Consider the following 21,999-nt stretch of genomic DNA (forward strand, 5'->3'; position numbering starts at 1 on the left):
TTGATTAGTACCTTGATTAAGAGTGGGCTTCTGGTTTCTGTAAGTTGGACCTCTGTTGCTTGGCCAGTCATGGAGTGACACAGTGTGGAAATAGGCCCATCGGCCCAACTTGCCCACACCGACCAGCATGTCCTATCTACACTAGTCACACTTGCCTGCGTTTGGCTCATATCCCTGTAGTCAAGTCAAGTCAAGTCAAGTCAATTTTATTTGTATAGCACATTTAAAAACAACCCACGTTGACCAAAGTGCTCAGAGGGCCTCAAACGCTATGGAGTAGAAATAGGTTTTGAGCCTGGACTTAAAGGAGTCGATGGAGGGGGCAGTTCTGATGGGGAGAGGGATGCTGTTCCACAGTCTAGGAACTCTAAATTTGTCCTATCCATGTACCCATCTAAATATTTCTTAAATGTTGCAATAGTCCCTGTCTCAACTACCTCCTCCAGCAAGTTGTGTAGGAAAATAACTGCAGATGCTGGTACAAATCGAAGGTATTTATTCGAAGGTAAAATGCTGGAGTAACTCAGCGGGTCAGGCAGCATCTCAGGAGAGAAGGAATGGGTGATGTTTCGGGTCGAGACCCTTCTTCAGACTGATGTCAGGGGGGCGGGACAAAGGAAGGATATAGGTGGAGACAGGAAGACAGTGGGAGAACTGGGAAGGGGGAGGGGAAGAGAGGGACAGAGGAGCTATCTAAAGTTGGAGAAGTCAATGTTCAAGCTGCCCAAGCGAAATATGAGGTGCTGTTCCTCCAATTTCCGGTGGGCCTCAGAGGAGGCCCATGACAGAAAGGTCAGACTGGGAGTGGGAGGGGGAGTTGAAGTGCTCAACCACCGGGAGATCAGGTTGGTTAAGGCAGACTGAGCAAAGGTGTTGAGCGAAACGATCGCCGAGCCTGCGTTTGGTTTCGCCGATGTAGAGAAGTAGATATCTAGAGCAGCGGATACAATAGATGAGGTTGGAGGAGGTGCAGGTGAACCTCTGTCTCACCTGGAAAGACTGTTTGGGTCCTTGGATGGAGTCAAGGGGGGAGGTAAAGGGACAGGTGTTGCATCTCGTGCGGTTGCAGGGGAAAGTGCCCGGGGATGGGGTGGTTTGTGTGGGAAGGGACGAGTGGACCAGGGAGTTACGGAGGGAACGGTCTCTGCGGAACGCAGAGAGGGGAGGGGATGGGAAGGTATGGCCAGTAGGGGGTCCCGTTGTAGGTGACGGAAATGTTGGCGGAAGATTTGTTGGATCCGCTGGCTGGTGGGGTGGAAGGTGAGAACGAGGGGGATTCTGTCCTTGTTGCGAGTGGGGGGAGGGGGAGCAAGAGCGGAGCTGCGGGATGTAGAAGAGGCCCTAGTGAGAGCCTCATCTATAATGGGAGAGGGGAAGCCCCGTTTCCTGAAGAATGAGGACATCTCTGATGCCCTAGTGTGAAACACCTCATCCCGGGCGCAGATGCGGCGTAGACGGAGGAATTGGGAGTAGGGGATAGACCGGGTGGGAAGAAGTGTAGTCCAGATAGCTGTGCGAGTCAGTGGGTTTGTAGTAGATGTCAGTCACTAGTCTGTCTCCTGTGAAGGAGATGGTGAGATCCAGAAACGGTAGGGAGATGTCGGAGATGGTCCAAGTATATTTAAGAGCAGGATGGAAATTGGTGGTGAAATGTATGAAGTTAGTGAGTACTGCATGGGTACAAGAGGTAGCACCAATGCAGTCGTCGATGCAGCGGAGGTAGAGTTCACTTGGGCAGCTTGCAGCCCAGTGGTATGAACATTGACTTCTCCAACTTTAGATAGTTCCTCTGTCCCTCTCTTCCCCTCCCCCTTCCCAGTTCTCCCTCTGTCTTCCTGTCTCCACCTATATCCTTTCTTTGTCCCCCCCCCCCCCCCTGACATCAGTCTGAAGAAGGGTCTCGACCCGAAACGTCACCGATTCCCTCTCAGCCTGACCTGCTGAGTTTCTCCAGCATTCATATCATATACAGCCGGAAACAGGCCTTTTCGGCCCACCAAGTCCGTGCCGCCCAGCGATCCCCGTACATTAACACTATCCTACACCCACTAGGGACAATTTTTACATTTACCCAGCCAATTAACCTACATAACTGCACGTCTTTGGAGTGTGGGAGGAAACCGAAGATCTCGGAGAAAACCTACGCAGGTCACGGGGAGAACGTACAAACTCCTTACAGTGCAGCACCCGTAGTCAGGATCGAACCTGAGTCTCTGGCGCAGCATTCGCTGTAAAGCAGCAACTCTACCGCTGCGCTACCGTGCCGCCCATTTTTTGATACCTCCTCCAGCAGCTTGTTCCATTCACCTTTTGTGTAAAAAGGTTACCCCCCAGGTTCCTATTAAATATTTTCCTCCTCACCTTAAAAAGAGAGAGATGAAGGAAGGTTGAATTCAATGGAGCCACAGAGTCACACAGCACAGAAACAGGCCCTTCGGCCCAACTTATCCATGTTGACCATGATGCCCCATTCCCGCGAGTTCCATTTACCCGCATTTGGCCTGTAGGTGTCAGGGGTTGTGGGGAGAAGGCAGGAGAGTGGGGTTAGGAGGGAGCGATAGATAGATCAGCAATGACTGAATGGTGGAGTAGACTTGATGGGCCGAATGGCCTAATTCTGCTCTGTGTCACTTCGGTCTCCAAATCTTTCATATCCATGTACCTGTCCAGGTGTCCTTCCTGTATTTGGTTCATGATAGGTTTCGTTGTGCATCCATGAAGCCTTTTGATCGAACCATTTTTGGGTCATACAGCGTGGAAACAGACTCTTTGGCCCAACTTGCATATGCTGACCAAGATGTCCCATCTGCACTAGTCCCACCTACCTGCATTTGGCCCATATCCCTCTTCACCTGTCCTATCCATGTCCCTATCTAAGTGTCTTTTGAATATTGTCATAGTACTTGCCTCAACTACATCTTCTGACAGGTCATTCCCTATACCTACCTCCATCTGTGTGAAAAAGTTGCAGCTTAAGTTCTATTAAGTCGACCCTTTTAATTTGAGGAAGGATGTCCTTCACCCACCGCTACTGAGGCAGTGCAGCGTAGGTTCACGAGGTTAATTCCCGGGATGGCGGGACTGTCATGTTAGGAAAGATTGGAAAGACAAGGCTTGCATTCACTGGAGTTTAGAAGGATGAGAGGGGATCCTATGGAGACGTATAACATTATTAAAGGACTGGACAAGCTAGATGTAGGAAACATGTTCCCAATGTTGGGGGAGCCCAGAACCAGGGGACACAGTCGAAGAATAAAGGGGAGGCCTTTTAAAACTGAGGTGAGAAGAAACTTTTTCACCCAGAGAGTTGTGAATTTGTGGAATTCTCTGTCACAGAGGGCAGTGGAGGCCAATTCACTGGATGACTTTAAAGGAGAGTTAGAGACCCCAGAGAGTTAGAGCTCTAGGGGCTAGTGGAATCAAAGGATATGGGGAGAAGGCAGGCACAGGTTACTAATTGTAGATGATCAGCCATGATCACAATGAATGGTGGTGCTGGCTCGTAGGGCCAAATGGCCTCCTCGTGCACCTATTTCCTACGTTTCTTTGTTTCTATGTTTCTTGCCCTTCAGGTTAAACCTTGCCCCTCAGATTCATATTAAATCCTAAGGTTCCTTTTAATCCTGTGAAATCTTTTCCCTCTAACCTTAAACCTGTGTCAAAGATAGTCACAAAGTGCTGGAGTAACTCAGCGGGTCAGGCAGCATCTGTGGAGAACATAGATAGGGGGCGTTTTGGGACGGGACCATTCATCAGAGCCACTCAATCAGTACTGCCTGAGTATAGTTTAAACAAGAGGCTCCGAAATGTAACGATTCTCCGCACACTAGTGAATCTGTCCCCAAAGTTTAGTTTAGTTTAGTTCAGAGATACAGAGCGGAAACAGGCCCTTCGACCAATCGAGTCCGCACTGACCATCGATCCCTGCAAATTAATACTATCCGACACACTCTAGAGACAAGTTACACTTGTACCAAGCCAATCAACCTATAAACCTTTGGAGTGTGGCAGGAAACTGAAGGTCTGTGGCAGGAAACTGAAGATCTCGAAGAAAACCCACCCGGTCACAGGGAGAATGTACAAACTCCATACAGACAGCGCCCGTAGTCAGGATGGAACCCGGATCTCAGTAAGGCAGCAGCTCTAATGCTGCGCGATGTTAATATCAGGAAGACAGATGTCAATATCAAAGTGGACAATTTTTCGCTGTTGTAGTCACTATGATCTGTGCTGAAGAAGTCTTGGCCCAAAACATCTTCCTTTCATTTTGGATAAATTTTTGAGCCACAGAGCACAGGTACTTACAGTAAGCCCAGCCCAACCTGCCCACACCGGCCAACATGTCCCATCTCCACTAGTCCCATCTGCCCACTTTCGGCCCATATTCCTCGATACCTGTCCTATCCATGTACCCGTCTAAATGCTTTTCAAATGCTATAATTTCCGCCTCGACGACGTCCTCTGGCAGCTCACAGCTGCTGCCTGACCCGCTGCATTACTCCAGCGTTTTAACCATATAACCATATAACCATATAACAACTACAGCACGGAAACAGGCCCGTTCGGCCCTACCAGTCCACGCCGACCACTCTCTCTGACCTAGTCTCATCTACCTGCTCTCAGACCATAACCCTCTAATCCCCTCTTATCCATATACCTATCCAATTTACTCTTAAATAATAAAATCGAGCCTGCCTCCACCACTTCCACCGGAAGCCCATTCCATACAGCCACCACCCTCTGAGTAAAGAAGTTACCCCTCATGTTACCCCTAAACTTTTGTCCCTCAATTCTGAAGCTATGTCCCCTTGTTCGAATCTTCCCCACTCTCAAAGGGAAAAGCCTACCCACGTCAACTCTGTCCGTCCCTCTTAAAATTTTAAAAACCTCTATCAAGTCCCCCCTCAACCTTCTACGCTCCAAAGAATAAAGACCCAACCTGTTCAACCTCTCTCTGTAGCTTAAGTGCTGAAACCCAGGCAACATTCTAGTAAATCTCCTCTGTACCCTCTCCATTTTGTCAACATCCTTCCTATAATTTGGCGACCAGAACTGCACACCATACTCCAGATTCGGCCTCACCAATGCCCTGTACAATTTTAACATTACATCCCAACTTCTATATTCGATGCTCTGATTTATAAAGGCAAGCATACCAAACACCTTCTTCACCACCCTATCCACATGAGATTCCACCTTCAGGGAACAATGAGGTTCTTGAGGAATATAAAGAATGTAAAAGGAATCTTAAGAAGGAAATTAGAAAAGCGAAAAAAAGATATGAGGCTGCTTTGGCAAGTAATGTAAAAGTAAACCCCATGGGGTTCTACAGATATGTCAATAGCAAAAGGATAGCGAGGGATAAAATTGGTCCATTAGAGAGTCAGAGTGGACAGCTATGTGCTGAGACGGAAGAAATGGGGGAGATATTAAACAATTTCTTTTCTTCGGTATTCACCGAGGAGAAGGATATTGAATTATGTGAGGTAAGCGAAACAAGTAGATTAGTGATGGAAATTATGAGGATTAAAGAAGAGGAGGTACGGACACTTTTGAAAAATATAAAAGTGGATAAGTCTCCAGGTCCTGATAGGATATTCCCTAGGACATTGAGGGAAGTTAGTGCAGAAATAGCAGGGGCTATGACGGAAATATTTCAAACGTCATTGGAAACGGGGATGGTGCCGGAAGATTGGCGCATTGCGCATGTTGTGCCTTTGTTTAAAAAAGGTTCTAAAAGTAAACCTAGCAATTATAGACCTGTTAGTTTGACGTCTGTGGTGGGAAAATTAATGGAAAAGATACTTAGGGACAATATATATAATTATTTGGATAAACAAGGCCTGATTAGAAACAGTCAACATGGATTTGTGCCTGGAAGGTCATGTTTGACTAATCTTCTTGAATTTTTTGAAGAGGTTACCAGGGAAATTGATAAGGGCAAGGCTGTGGATGTTGTCTATATGGACTTCAGTAAGGCATTTGACAAGGTTCCACATGGAAGGTTGATTAAGAAGGTTAAATCGTTGGGTATTAATAGTGAGGTTGCAAGATGGATTCAACAATGGCTGAATGGGAGATACCAGAGGGTAATGGTTGACAATTGTATGTCAGGTTGGAGGCCAGTGTCTAGTGGAGTACCCCAAGGATCTGTGTTGGGTCCACTGTTGTTTGTCATTTACATTAATGATCTGGATGATGGTGTGGCAAATTGGATTAGTAAATATGCAGATGATACTAAGATAGGTGGTGTAGTTAATAATGAAGTAGAGTTTCAAAGTCTATAGAGAGATTTGGGCCTTTTGGAAGGGTGGGCTGAAAGATGGCAGATGGAGTTTAATGCTGATAAGTGTGAGGTGCTGCATTTTGGTAGGACAAATCAAAATAGAATGTACAGGGTAAATGGTAGGGAATTGAGGAATGCAGTGGAACAGAGGGATCTGGGAATAACTGCCCTGCCGCTTATATTTATTGTATATCTCCCTCTTTTTCCGAACCAAGTGTCCAATTTCCCTGGAAAACCACGGCTCTTTCAAATTATTATTCTTTCCTTTCCACCGAACAGGGACATAAAGACTCTGTACTCTCAAAATTTCACCTTTAAATATCCTCCATTTCTCTATTATATCCTTTTCATAAAACAAAAAGTCCCATTTCACTCCTTTTAAATCCTTTCTCATCTCCTCAAAATTAGCCTTTCTCCAATCCAAAATCTCAACCCTTGGTCCAGATTTGACCTTCTCCATAATTATATTGAAACTAATGGCATTGTGATCACTAGACCCAAAGTGCTCCTCAACACATACCTCCGTCACCTGACCCGTCTCATTTCCCAACAGGAGGTCCAACACTGCCCCTTCTCTGGTAGGTACCTCTACGTATTGCTGCAAAAAACTATCCTGCACACATTTTACAAACTCCAAACCATCCAGTCCTTTAACAGAATGTGATTCCCAGTCTATGTATGGAAAATTGAAATCACCCACAATCACTACTCTGTGCTTACTACTAATATCTGCTATCTCCTTACATATTTGCTCTTCCAATTCTCGTTCCCTATTTGGCAGTCTATAATACACCCCTATAAGTGTTGCTAAACCTTTCTCATGTCTGAGTTCCACCCAAACAGCCTCCCTAATCGAGCCTTCTAGTCTGTCCTGCCAAAGCACTGCTGTGATATCCTCCCTGACAAGCAATGCAACACCCCCACCTCTTGCCCCTCCGATTCTATCACATCTGAAACAATGAAATCCTGGAATATTTAATTGCCAATCGCAACCCTCCTGCAACCATGTTTCACTGATCGCCACAACATCGTACTTCCAGATGTCAATCCAGGCTCTAAGCTCATCCACCTTTCTTACAATGCTCCTAGCATTAAAATATACACATTTAAGGGACCCATCATTTCTTATTCTCAGTTTATTTCTTTTCACTTCTCTCTCTCCTACATATTGGGTCTGAGTGTTTCCCTTTCCCTTGTCATAGTCGTACAGCGTGGAAACAGGCCCTTCAGCCCAACTTGCCCACACCGACCAACATGTCCCATCTACACTAGTCCCACCTGTCTATGTTTGGCCCATATCCCTCTAAACCTGTCCTATCCATGTACATGTTTCTTGAACATTGCAATAGTCACTGCCTCAGCTACCTCCTCCGGTAGCTTGTACCATCACCCTTTGTGTGAAAAAGTTACTCCTCATATTCCTATTCAATCTCCCCCCCCCCCCCCCTCACCTTAAAGTATAGACAATAGACAATAGGTGCAGGAGTAAGCCATTCGGCCCTTCACTGTGATTATGGCTGATCATCCACAATCAGTACCCCGTTCCTGCCTTCTCCCCATATCCCTTGACTCCGCTATTTTTAAGAGCTCCATCTAACTCTCTCTTGAAAGCATCCAGAGAATTGGCCTCCACTGCCTTCTGAGGCAGAAAATTCCACAGATTCACAACTCTGTGGGTGAAAACGTTTTTCCTCATCTCCGTTCTAAAGGCCTACCCCTTATTCTTAAACTGTGGCCCCTGGTTCTGGATTCTCCCAACATCGGGAACATGTTCTCTGGTTCTAGATTCACCTACTCTAGGCAAGAGACTACCCGATCTAGTCCTCTCATTATTTTGTACACCTTGATACGATCACCCCTCATCCTCTTGCGCTCCAAGGAACATAGTCGGCACGGTGGCGCAGCGGTAGATTTGCTGCCTTATATCGCCAGAGACCCGGGATCGATCCCGACTACGGGTGCTGTCTGTACGGAGTTTGTACGTTCTCCCCGTGACCTGCGTGGGTTTTCTCCGAGATTGTCGGTTTCCTCCCACACTCCAAAGACGTAGAGGTTTGTAAGTAAATTGGCTTGGTAAATGTAAAAAATTGTCCCCAGTGTGTGTAGGATAGTGTTAATGTGCGGGGATCGCTGGTCAGCACAGATTCGTTGGGCCGAAGGGCCTGTTTCCCCACTGTATCTAGGGATCTGGGAATAACTGTGCATTGTTCCCTGAAGGTGGAATCTCATGTGGATAGGGTGGTGAAGAAGGCGTTTGGTATGCTTGCCTTTATAAATCAGAGCATCGAGTATAGAAGTTGGGATGTAATGTTGAAATTGTACAGGGCATTGGTGAGGCCGAATCTGGAGTATGGTGTGCAGTTCTGGTCGCCAAATTATAGGAAGGATGTCGACAAAATGGAGAGGGTACAGAGGAGATTTACTAGAATGTTGCTTGGGTTTCAGCACTTAGGCTACAGAGAGAGGTTGAACAGGTTGGGTCTTTATTCTTTGGAGCGTAGAAGGTTGAGGTGGGACTTGATAGAGGTTTTTAAAATTATGAGAGGGACGGACAGAGTTGACGTGGGTAGGCTTTTCCCTTTGAGAGTAGGGAAGATTCCAACAAGGGGACATAGCTTCAGAATTGAGGGACAAAGGTTTAGGGGTAACATGAGGGGGAACTTCTTTACTCAGAGGGTTGTGGCTGTATGGAATGGGCTTCCGGTGGAAGTGGTGGAGGCTGGCTCGATTTTATTATTTAAGAGTAAATTGGATAGGTATATGGATAGGAGGGGATTGGAGGGTTATGGTCTGAGTGCAGGTAGATGAGACTAGGTCAGGGAGAATGGTCGGCGTGGACTGGTAGGGCCGGACAGGCCTGTTTCCATGCTGTAGTTGTTATATGTTATATGTTATATATGTTAATAGTTTTAGTTTTAGAGACACAGTGCAGAAACAGGCCCTTTCGGCCCACCGGGTCCGCACCGACCAGCGATCCCCACACATTAACACTATCCTACACCCTCTAGGGACAGTTGTTACATTTACCAAGACAATTAACCTACAAACCTGTACATCTTTGGAGTGTGGGAGGAAACCGAAGATCTCGGGAGAAAACCCACGCAGGTCAAGGGGAGAACGTACAAACTCCGTACGAACCCGGGTCTCCGGCGCTGCATTCGCTGTAAGGCAGCAACTCCACCACGCCGTCTCTAAAACTAAAACTAAAGAGTTCTAGCCTGTTCCACCTCTCCCTGTAGCTCAGGCCCTCAAATATTAACCCCTTGTATCCCGTTCTAGCTCATCCTTCTGGAAGATGCCTGGAGGGAGCTCTTTGTGCTGGGAATCGCCCAGTGGGCCATTCCGATCGATTCCAGCACCCTGTTGGCCGTATCCGGTGAGTAGTGGCACAGTCGCGGTAAACAGTAACTTAAAACTTAGTTTCTAGATCAGGATAGACAATAGACAATAGGTGCAGGAGGAGGCCATTCGGCCCTTCGCGCCAGCACCGCCGTTCACCGTGATCGTGGCTGATCATCCTCAATCCGTACCCCGTTCCTGCCTTTCTCCCCATAGCCCTTGACTCCGCTATCTTTATCTAAATCTCTTTCGAAAGCATCCAGCGAATTGGCCTCCACTGCCTTCTGTGGCAGAGAACTCCACAGATTCACGACTCTCTGGGTGAAAACGTTTTTCCTCATCTCCGTTCTAAATGGCCTACCCCTTATTCTTAAACTGTGGCCCCTGGTTCTGGACTCCCCCAACATTTAGAGGTATAGAGTGAAACAGGCCCTTAGATCTTAGATTGTGCGGTCCGGTGGTGCAGTGGTAGAGTTGCTGCCTTACAGCGAATGCAGCGCCGGAGACCCGGGTTCCATCCCGACTACGGGCGCCGTCTGTACGGAGTTTGTACGTTCTCCCCGTGACCTGCGTGGGTTTTCTCCGGGTGCTCCGGTTTCCTCCCACACTCCAAAGACGTGCAGGTTTGTAGGTTAATTGGCTGGGCAAATGTTAAAAATAATGTTCCGAGTGGGTATAGGATGGTGTTAAAGTGGGGGCATCGCTGGTCGGCGCGGGCCCGGTGGGCCGAAGGGCCTGTTTCCGCGCTGTATCTCAAAACTATTAGCAACTCAGACCCTGTTCGAGTGTATAGCAGCAGTACACTGAGACAGTGTATGGAGTCTGTGTAGCAAGGAACTGCAGATGCTGGTTTAAACCGAAGATCGACACTAAAAGCTGGAGTCACTCAGCGGGAGTCGCCAGTTTTGGTGCCATTTGAAGAGATATGGATCCGGTGCAGGCAGAGGAGATTTGTTTAACTTGGCATCCTGTTCGGCACGGACACTGTGGGCCGAAGGGCCTGATGATATGTTCCATGATGCCAGCAAGAAAACACAGACAGTTAGACAGGTACATGGATTGGACAGGTTTGGAGGGATATGGGCCAAACGCAGGCAGGTGGGATTAGTGTAGCTGGGACATGTCGGTCGGTGTGGCCAAGTTGTGCCGAAAGGCCTGTGTCCAAGCTGTAGGAGTCCAGTGACGGCTGAGTGTCAATAGACAATAGACAATAGGTGCAGGAGGAGGCCATTCGGCCCTTCGAGCCAGCACCGCCATACAATGTGATCATGGCTGATCATTCTCAATCAGTACCCCATTCCTGCCTTCTCCCCATACCCCCTGACTCCGCTATCCTTAAGAGCTCTATCTAGCTCTCTCTTGAATGCATTCAGAGAATTGGCCTCCACTGCCTTCTGAGGCAGAGAATTCCACAGATTCACAACTCTCTGACTGAAAAAGTTTTCCCTCATCTCAGTTCTAAATGGCCTGCCCCTTATTCTTAAACTGTGGCCCCTTGTTCTGGACTCCCCCAACATTGGGAACATGTTTCCTGCCTCTGACGTGTCCAACCCCTTAATAATCTTATACGTTTCGATAAGATCTCCTCTCATCCTTCCAAATTCCAATGTATACAAGCCTAGTCGCTCCAGTCTTTCAACATATGACAGTCCCGCCATTCCAGGAATTAACCTAGTAAACCTACGCTGCACGCCCTCAATAGCAAGAATATCCTTCCTCAAATTTAGAGACCAAAACTGCACACAGTACTCCAGCTGCGGTCTCACCTGGACAGGTTTGGAGGGATATGGGCCAAACGCAGGCAGGTGGGACTAGTGTAGCTGGGACATGTACATAATTACAATCACAATCACAATCACAAAAATCAGTCTGAAGAAGGGTCTCGACCTGAAACGTCACCCATTCCTTCTCTCCTGAGATGCTGCCTGACCCGCTGAGTTACTCCAGCATTTTGTGATACCTTCGATTCGTACCAGCATCTGCAGTTATTTTCCTATCACAATCACAATCACACTGTCACAATCATACTTTATTAGCCAAGTATGTTTTGCAACATACGAGGAACTTCATTTGCCGTACAGTCATAACAATAAAAAGCAACAGGACACACAATACATTTTAACATGAACATCCACCACAGTGACTCCTCCACATTCCTCACTGTGATGGAAGGCGAAAAAAAGTTCAATCTCTCCCTTCTTTGTCCTCCAGCGGTCGGGGGCCTCTAACCTTCCGTTGACGGGACGATCTTGACTCCCGTAGCCGGCGGTGGGCCTTCCTCGCCGGGGCGATCCAGCTCCTGCATCGGGGGGGGGGGGAGGGGATCTCAGCTCCCCCACGCCGGGTGATCTACCCCGGGTCGGGACCAGTCGAACCTCGTGCGGCTTTTGGAGCTTCCCGACCTCGGTCTCAACCCGAGACTGCAAGCTCCTCGATGTTAAAGTCCGCAGGCCGCGGTTGGAGCGTCGATCCCAGGCAAGGGGTCGCACGCTCAGATGGTAAGTCCAAGCCCCGCGGTGGGGCTCAAAGTCAGTCTCGAACAAGGCCGCCAAGCTCCACGATGTTAGGCTGCAGAGCGACCGGAGATACCATCCGGAAAACAATCGCATCTCCGGCAAGCTAAGAGATTGAGAAAAGTTTCCCCCGACTCCCCACCCCCCACATAAAACAAACTGGAGAACATTAACACAGACTTTTAAAACTTACCAAAAATAACAAAAAGTGTTTGAAAAGGACAGACAGGCCCTAGGCGAGGCGGCCATCGTGCGGCGCCCCCTGCTGGGTTAATGCGCGTCTTTGATTCTCTCCCCCCATCCCCCCAAGGTATGAACAGTGATAACACGGACTCGCAGAAGCTGAACAAGATCATCGCGGAGATCCACGCGCTGCAGGAGGTCGTGGCCAGGTTCCGCCAGCTCCGTGTCGACGCCACCGAGTTTGCCTGCTTGAAATGCATCGTGACCTTCAAAGCCGGTCAGTCCCCACCCCGTCCCCACCCACCCACCCACACACACACCACCACCACAGACTCCCATTGCAAAACCAGTCAGTGCCCATCCCATCCCCACCCACCCACCCACCCACACACACACCACCAGCACAGACTCCCATTGCAAAGCCAGTCAGTGCCCATCCCACCCCGTCCCCACCCACCCACACACACACCACCAGCACAGACTCCCATTGCAAAGCCAGTCAGTGCCCATCCCATCCCCACCCACCCACACACACATCACCAGCACAGACTCCCATTGCAAAGCCAGTCAGTGCCCATCCCATCCCCACCCACACACACACACACCACCAGCACAGACTTCCATTGCAAAGCCAGTCAGTGCCCATCCCATCCCCACCCACACACACACACACCACCAGCACAGACTCCCATTGCAAAGCCAGTCAGTGCCCATCCCATCCCATCCCCACCCACCCACCCACACACACCACCACCAGCACAGACTCCCATTGCAAAGCCAGTCAGTGCCCATCCCATCCCCACCCACCCACCCACACACGCACCACCAGCACAGACTCCCATTGCAAAACCAGGAGAGGCACTGAGTTCGGGGCAGAATTAGGCCATTCCGCCCATCAAGTCTACTCCGCCATTCAATCATGGCTGATCTATCTCTCCCTCCTAACCCCATTCTCCTGCCTTCTCCCCATAACCTTTGACACCCAAACTAATCAAGAATCTATCTATCTCGGCCTTAAAAATATCCACTGACTTGGCCTCCACAGCCTTCTGTGGCAATGAATTCCACAGATTCACCACCCTCTGACTACAAAAATTCCTCCTCATTTCCTTCCTAAAGGAACATCCTTTAATTCTAAGGCTGTGCCCTCTGGTCCTAGACTCTCCCACTAGTGGAAACATCCTCTCCACATCCACTCTGTCCAGGCCTTTCACTATGGAGTTAATGTACTGATGTTGAGAGGCATCTTGGGGTCCATCCATAACTCCCTGAAAGTGGCCACACAAGTCAAGTCAAGTCAAGTCAAGTCAAGTGTATTTGTCACATACACATACACGATGTGTAGTGAAATGAAAGTCAAGTCAAGTCAAGTCAATTTTATTTGTATAGCACATTTAAAAACAACCCACGTTGACCAAAGTGCTGCACATCTGATTAGGAAAAAAAAGAAACATACAGTGGCAATTGTGCAAAATAAGAATTACAGTTACAGCATATAAATTAAAGTTAATACAGAGAAGACAAAATTTAGTCCCTGGAGTCCCTGATGGCCTGTGGGAAGAAACTCCGTCTCATCCTCTCCGTTTTCACAGCGTGACAGCGGAGGCGTTTGTCTGATCGTAGCATCTGGAACAGTCCGTTACTGGGGTGGCAGGGGTCCCCCATAATCTTGCTTGCTCTGGATCTGCACCTCCTGATGTATAGGTGCAGCAGGGGGGCGAGTGTAGTTCCCATGGTGCGTTCAGCCGAACGCACTACTCTCTGCAGGGCCTTCCTGTCCTGGGCAGAGCTGTTCCCAAACCAGACTGTAATGTTGCCGGACAGGATGCTCTCTACAGCCCCAGAGTAGAAGCATTGAAGGATCCTCAGAGACACTCTGAATTTCCTCAGCTGTCTAAGGTGGTAAAGGTGCTGCTTTGCCTTACCCACCAGTGCAGCAATGTGTGTTGTCCATGTCAGATCCTCTGTGATGTGGACTCCCAGGTATTTAAAGCTGCTCACCCTATCCACAGTAGACCCATTTATTTCCAGTGGCGTGTACGTCCTTGGATGTTGAGCCCTTCTAAAGTCCACAATCAGCTCCTTAGTTTTTTTGACATTCAAGAGGAGGCTATTGTAGAGTCATAGACACATGCAGCGTGGAAACAGGCACCTCGGCCCAACTTGCCCACACCGACCAACATGCCCCATCTACACCAGTCCCAGCTGCCTGCATTTGGCCCATATCCCTCGAAACCTTTCCCATCACACAAACCAACCTCCCTTCCATTGACTCCATCTACACCTCGCGCTGCCTCGGCAAGGCCAGCAGCATAATCAAGGACCAGTCTCACCCCGGCCACTCCCTCTTCTCCCCTCTCCCATCGGGTAAAAAAGGTACAGAACTGTGAAAACGCACACCTCCAGATTCAGGGACAATTTCTTCCCAGCTGCTATCAGGCAACTGAACCATCCTATCAGTAACTAGAGAGAAGTGCTGAATCTCTCTATCTCCTTAGCGACCCACGGACTATCTTTAATCGGGCTTTACTGGACATTTCTTGAACTAAACGTTATTCTCTTTAATATGTATTGGTACAATGTAAATGGCTCGATTGTCATCAGGCATTGTCTTTCCGTGATTGGTCAGCAAAAGCTTTTCACTGTGTACCTCAGTACCTGTGACAATAAACAAAACTAAGCTAAACTAAACTATCCACACACCTGTCTAAATGGATTTTAAACATTATGATCGTACCTGCTTCAACTATATCTACCGGCAGCTTGTTCTATACATGCGGCATGGTGGCGCAGCGGTAGAGTTGCTGCCTTACAGCGAATGCAGCGCCGGAGACTCAGGTTCGATCCTGAGTACTGGCGCCGTCTGTACGGAGTTTGTACGTTCTCCCCGTGACCTGTGTGGGTTTTCTCCGAGATCTTCGGTTTCCTCCCACACTCCAAAGACGTACAGGTTTGTAGGTTAATTGGCTGGGCAAATGTAAAAAATTGTCCCTAGTGGGTGTAGGATAGTGTTAGTGTGCGGGGATCGCTGGGCGGCGCGGACCCGGTGGGCCGAAGGGCCTGTTTTTGCGCTGTATCTCTAAAAAAATCTACATGCACCACCCTTTTGTGTGAAAAGGTTGCCCCTCAGATTCCTATTAAATCTTGGAGCACCCTATCTACCTGCGACTCCACCTTCAAGGAGCCATGCACCTGCATACCTAGATCCCTCTGCTCTCCAACACTCCATTCACCGTGTGGGTCCTGCCCATGTTAGACGTCCCAAAATGCAACGCCTCACATTACTCTGTATTAAATTCCATCAACCATTCCTCCGCCCACCTCGCCAAACGATCCAGATCCTGCTGCAATCGTTCACAACCATCTTCACTATCTGCAAAACCACCCACTTTTGTATCATCAGCAAACTTGCTAATCTTGCCCTGTATGTTCTCATCCAAATCATTGTTGTGGATGACAAACAGTAACAGGCCCAGCACCGAACCACCCTAAGCCACACCACTTGTCACAGGCCTCCAGTCCGAGAAGCAACCTTCCTTCCACCATCACCCTCTGCTTCCTTCCAAGAAGCCAATTTTCTATCCAGAAATTATTCTATCCAGTATTAGCTATGAAAGATTGTACGGACTTGGAATGTTTTCTCTGGAACGTCAGAAGCTGAGGGTGGACCCAACAGAAGTATGTACATTTATGAGTCATAGATAGGGTAGACAATCAGGACCTTTTTCAAGGCAAAAAGTTTAATGGAGATGTGTGGGGAGGCCTGGAACGTGCTGCCAGGGGTGGTGGTGGACGCAGATACAGCAGTGCCATTTAAGAGACTTTTGCATAGGTACATGGAGGGATATGTATTATGTGCAGGCAGATAACAGTTGGTCTTGGCATCATGTTCGGCACAGACATTGTGGGCCGAAGGGCCTGTTCTTGTGCAACAATTTTAGGCCCACCTGACTCACCATTGTCCTGCGGTTCAAATGGTTGTTATATTTTAAACGTTATTCATTTTTTAAGCTTTAAAAATCGCTTTTTAAACTTTAATAAATCCCTTTTCCACTTTGCCTGTCCGTCAGCCGCGCGTGCGCAGTAATACTTCCGTGTTCGACGTCCCAATGGGAACCCCACTGGACCGCGCCTGCGCAGTTGGGGGAGGGTTGCCGCTCGGGGGGGGTGGGGGGGTGGACCCGCCCGAATGACGGGAGTGGCGGCCAATGCGGAGGGGTGGTGGTGAGGAGAGCTCTCCTGCTGCTGGCCGACGCGATGGCCACCCGGGGCCGGGGTGAGTGGCTCTCTCTTCCCTTTCCTCTCCCCCCTCACCCGTCCCCGGCTGGTAACGGCTCCACGGGTCGTCAGTTGGGGAGGGTTGCCGGGACCGCAGGACAGGTTTGGGCCCGTCTAGTGTTCCCATAAAAGTGTCTTATATATATTTGTTTAATGATACTTTTATGTTATGTGTTGAAGAAGCGTTTTGAGCGAACATTTTTCTGCTGCAAAACAATCTTTATAACTCAAGTTAAAAGTTAAGTCTGGGGGAAGGGTCTCGGCCCGAAACGTCACCCGTTCCTTCTCTCCAGAGATGCTGCCCGACCCGCTGAGTTACTCCAGCAATTTGTGTCTTATCATCAAAAGTTAATGTGTATTCTCCCTTCATCCTAGTTCCGACTCAGGGTGGCTCGGAGCTGAGAAATTTCCGGAACGCCTCGGCGATCGCAGCTCTCCAAGATGAGGCACAGCTCACTCTTAACAGCTACATCCACACCAGGTAAAGGAGCATGGGCCCCACGAGTCACAGAGTCATAGAAACAGGCCCTTCGGCCTAACTTGCCCACACCAGCCAAGATGTCCCAGCTACACTCATCCCCCCCAGCCCGCGTTTGGTCCATACCCCTCCAAACCTGTCCTATCCATGTGCCCGTCTGACTGTCCAGGAGCGACAAGGTGGCGCAGCGGTAGAGTTGTTGCCTCACAACGTCTGAGTGAGACCCAGGTTTGATCCTGACCTCGGATGTTGTCTGTATGGAGTTTGAACGTTCTCCCCGTGACCGCACGGGTTTAGCAAATTTGCAGATGACACAAAGCTGGGTGGCAGTGTGAACTGTGAGGAAGATGCTATGAAGTTGCAGGGAGGGTGACTTTGATAGGTTGTGTGAGTGGGCGGATGCATGGCGGATGCAATTTAACGTTGATAAGTGTGAGGTTATCCACTTTGGTGGCAAGAATAGGAAGGCAGATTATTATCTGAATGGTGTCAAGTTAGGAAAAGGAGACGTACAATGAGATTTGGGTGTCCTAGTGCATCAGTCACTGAAAGGAAGCATGCAGGTACAGCAGGCAGTGAAGAAAGCCAATGGAATGTTGGCCTTCATAACAAGAGGAGTTGAGTATAGGAGCAAAGAGGTCCTTCTGCAGTTGTACAGGGCCCTAGTGAGACCGCACCTGGAATACTGTGTGCAGTGTGGTCTCACCAGAGCCCTGTACAACTGTAGTAGGACCTCCTTGCTCCTAAACTCAAATCCTCTCGCATTGAAGGCCAACATGCCATTAGCTTTCTTCACTGCATGCATGCTTACGTTCAGTGACTGATGTACAAGCACACCCAGGTCTCATTGCACCTTCCCTTTTCCTAATGTGACCCCATTCAGATAATAATCTGCCTTCTTGTCCTTGCCACCAAAGTGGACGACGTCACATTTATCCACATTATACTGCATCTGCCATGCATCTGCCCACTCACCCAACCTATCCAAGTCACCCTGCAGCCTCATAGCATCCTCCTCGCAGCTCACACTTCCACCCGGCTTTGTGTCATCCACAAACTTGGAGATGTTACATTTAATTCCCTCGTCTAAATCGTTAATATATATTGTAAATAACTGGGGTCCCAGCACCGAGCCTTGCGGCACCCCACTAGTCACTGCCTGCCATTCTGAAGAGGACCCGTTAATTCCTACTCTTCGCTTCCTGTCTGCCAACCAGTTCTCTAGCCATGTCAATACCCTACCCCCAATACCGTGTGCTCTAATTTTGCACACTAATCTCTTGTGTGGACTTTGTCGAAGGCAAGACATTTAGACAGTTACATGGATAGGACAGGTTTGGAGGGATATGGACCAAACGTGGGCAGGTGGGACTAGTGTAGCTGAGACACGTTTACAGATGTGGGCAAGTTGGGCCGAAGCGTCTGTTTCAAAGAAACATAGAAACATAGAAACATAGAAAATAGGTGCAGGAGGAGGCCGTTCGGCCCTTCGAGCCAGCACCGCCATTCATTGTGATCATGGCTGATCATCCACAATCAGTAACCTGTGCCCAACTTCTCCCCATATCCCTTGATTCCGCTAGCCCCCAAAGCTCTATCTAATTCTCCCTTAAATTCATCCAGTTTCCACACTGTATCACTCTATGACTCTAAGATGATCTGATCTCTACTGCCTGCACTTGATCCATAACCCTCCATTCCCTGTGCAGGGATCAAATTCTTACATGTGCCCTGTATATAAACACAGTATTGCTTCTTTCTGGGATGTCCTGGAAACAGTACCCTCTACTCTCTAAATAGTTGGGTAGTTTAGTTTCTTGTCCTGTGTTCCAAGGTACAGTGAAAAGCTTTTTTGTCGTGTGCTAACCGGTCCGATTAAAGATAGTCCGAGGGTCTCCAATGAGGTAGTTTGGTGGTCAGCGCCGCTCTTTAGTTGTTGGTAGGACGGTTCAGTTATAGAGTGATACAGCGTGGAAACAGGCCCTTCGGCCCAACTTGCCCACACCAGCCAACATGTCCCAGCTACACTTGTCCCACCTGCCCGCCATTTGGCCCATTTCCCTCCAAACCTGTCCTATCCATGTGCCTGTCTAACTGTTTCTTAATTGTAATTGTAATTAATTTATCAGCCAAGTATGTAAAAACATGCAAAGAAACGTTGGGATAGTCCATGCCTCAACTGCCTCCTCCGGCAGCTTGTTCCATACACCCACCACAAAGGATGGTTACACCTCGGATCCCTATTAAATCTTTCCCCTTCACCGTAAAGTGGAGGCCAATTCTCTGAGTGCATTCAAGAGAGAGCTAGATAGAGCTCTTAAGGATAGCGGAGTCAGGGACAATGGGGAGAAGGCAGGAACGGGGTACTGATTGAGAATGATCAGCCATGATCACATTGAATGGTGATGCTGGCTCGAGGGGCCGAATGGGCTACTCCTGCATCTATTGTAAACCTATGTCCTCTGGTCCTCGATTCACTTACTCTAGGCAAGAGACTGTGTGTGTCTTACCCAGTCTATTCCTCTCATGGTTTTATGCACCCGATTACAGTTAAACATAGAAACTAAGTGCAGGAGGAGGCCATTCAGCCCTTTGAACCAGCACCGCCATTCATTGTGATCATGGCTGATCATCCACAATCAGTAACCCGTGCCTGCCTCTCCTTATATCCCTTGATTCCACTAGCCCCCTAGAGCTCTATCTAACTCTCTCTTAAATCCATCCAGTGATTTGGCCTCCATTGCCCTCTGAGGCAGAGAATTCCACAAATTCGCAACTCTCTGGGTGAAAAAGTTCCTTCTCACCTCAGTTTTAAATGGCCTCCCTTTTATTCTTAGACTGTGTGGCCCCTGGTTCTGGACTCGCCCAACATTGGGAACATTTTTCCTGCATCTAGCTTGTCCAGTCCTTTTTTTATAATTTTATACGTCTCTATAAGATCCCCTCTCATCCTTCTAAAGGTTGCCTGATAAAAAGCAGGGCAGAAACTGTAAATGGACACAAAATGCTGGAGGAACTCAGCACCACAGGCCCCTGGGAAGGAAACTGGTCCCTGAATCTGGAGGTTTCCGTTTTCACAGTTCAGCGGCTCTTGCCTGATGGGAGAGTGGATTAACACCAACGCTCTTTTCTGTCTCTCTTCTCCGCAGGTACCCCGCCCAGCCCTGCCGCTTTGGGAAGCTGCTGTTGCTCCTGCCTGCGTTGCGATCCGTGAACCCCTCGACCATCGAAGAGGTGTTTTTCAAGAAAACCATCGGCAACGTGCCGATCACGAGACTATTGTCGGACATGTACAAATCCAGCGACATTTAACCCCCTGACCGTCTCAGCCGGATAATCAGTCTCACCCGCCCTCCTAAGCGAAACTTCTACAGCAGACTAACAGAACTCGTGGCTATTCCTGTCAAAGAAACGTTGCGTTTGCCGGTTTCCGAAGGCCAAGGGCTGTTAATATTGTGTAGCTGGCCGTATGGTACTTGTAAACCGCCCATCCTACAAATTGAGCTACATATTTGGAGTAGGAGGAATGAACTGCAGATACTGGTTTACACCGAAGATAAGACACTCCAGCATTTTGTGTCTATCTTTTGAGCTATTCGGAGCAGGCATCAATTTACTGAGTTTGAGATGTTCTTCGAAACAAAAGCCATCAGAAGATTTGTCGAGGTTGTCGGGCGTTGTCGGGATTTCTTTCTGCTGATGGCAGTGAGATGTTGCTCAGGTGGGTTGGCGGATCGTTTGGACTTACCGCCGATCTGAATGGAATCGAAGGAAGGTAACGCCAAGGTGGTCCAGTGTTCAAAACCACCCACTCGCCACACTTCGAATACAACCCTTGCCAGATCACAAGGTGGTCATCAAAGCACATTCATCAATTGATCTGCCAGCTCCATCACGGTGAACTCCTTGCAGTGAATAAACAGCCCAGACTCTTGGCGAGAAGGCATTGGCATGTTGTACAGTAGTGATCTCCCTCAATGTGCTCACATCAGTGGCTCCTTAGTAAATCGTTTTAGTTTTATTTTTATTTCTGTTTGTTGTTTGTTGTTTGTTGTTGTTAACATCTCAAAGATGCTTTGCGGAAATGGGTGTCAGGTCACGTTGTTAAAAGGGGTACAATTCACGTTGTAAATTAGACAAAACCAAATGCAAAGATTGGAGATAGACACAAAAAGCTGGAGAAACTCAGCAGGTCAGGCAGCATCTGTGGAGAGAAGGAATGGGTGACGTTTCAGGTCAAGACCCTTCTTCAGATTGGAGATACGGGGAACTGCAGGAATCTTGAGTAAAAAGAAAACCAAGACTGCTGGAGGAACTCGGCTGGTCGGGCAGCATCTGTGGAGGGGAACGGGCATGTGACGTTGCGAGTCGGACTGAAGAAGGGCCCCGACCGGAAATGTTGCCTGCCTATGACCACCGGAGAAGCTGCCTGACCTGCTGAGTTCCTCCAGTGCTCTCGTGTTGTACTGGTGGTGAAGAATGAAGAGTTCAGCCAGCTGGTCGCTGTTCAGTCACTCGGTGCTGAAACCAAAGTGGACGACGGCTTGAATCTCGACCGGGGACCCAAAACAGTGTAAGGAAATAACTGCAGATGCTGGTACAAATCGAAGGTATTTACTCACAAAATGCTGGAGTAACTCAGCAGGTCAGGCAGCATCTCAGGAGAGAAGGAATGGGTGACGTTTCGGGTCAGGGTCTCGACCCGAAACGTCACCCATTCCTTCTCTCCCGAGATGCTGCCTGACCTGCTGAGTTATCCCAGTATTTTGTGAATAAATACTGGGGAACCAAAACATGTAACTCATCCCACAGCCAGTCCTGAAACCCAAGGCCAATTCTGTTGCTCACGGACAAGATGGAAGACTTTCATTCTGACACCACTTGGAAGAAGTCCGTCCAATCGCACACTCCTCCGCAAGTGC

At 48.6% G+C, this 21,999-nt stretch overlaps 1 protein-coding gene across 2 annotated transcripts in view; it reads left to right on the top strand.

Moving 5' to 3' along the window:
* Positions 1-21,723, top strand: part of nr2e1 (nuclear receptor subfamily 2, group E, member 1) — a 66,049-nt gene extending 44,326 nt beyond the window's left edge. For both annotated transcript variants that reach the window (XM_078400254.1, XM_078400253.1), the window contains 4 exons: positions 9,566-9,662; positions 12,449-12,598; positions 16,975-17,080; positions 20,227-21,723. In XM_078400254.1, the coding sequence (XP_078256380.1) occupies positions 9,566-9,662; positions 12,449-12,598; positions 16,975-17,080; positions 20,227-20,389 (516 nt within the window). In that variant the 3' untranslated portion in view covers positions 20,390-21,723. The remainder of the gene's footprint in view (positions 1-9,565; positions 9,663-12,448; positions 12,599-16,974; positions 17,081-20,226) is intronic.
* The last annotated feature ends 276 nt before the right edge of the window (positions 21,724-21,999 follow it).

Source organism: Rhinoraja longicauda, chromosome 5, assembly GCF_053455715.1.
Source record: "Rhinoraja longicauda isolate Sanriku21f chromosome 5, sRhiLon1.1, whole genome shotgun sequence".
NCBI lineage: Eukaryota > Metazoa > Chordata > Chondrichthyes > Rajiformes > Arhynchobatidae > Rhinoraja > Rhinoraja longicauda.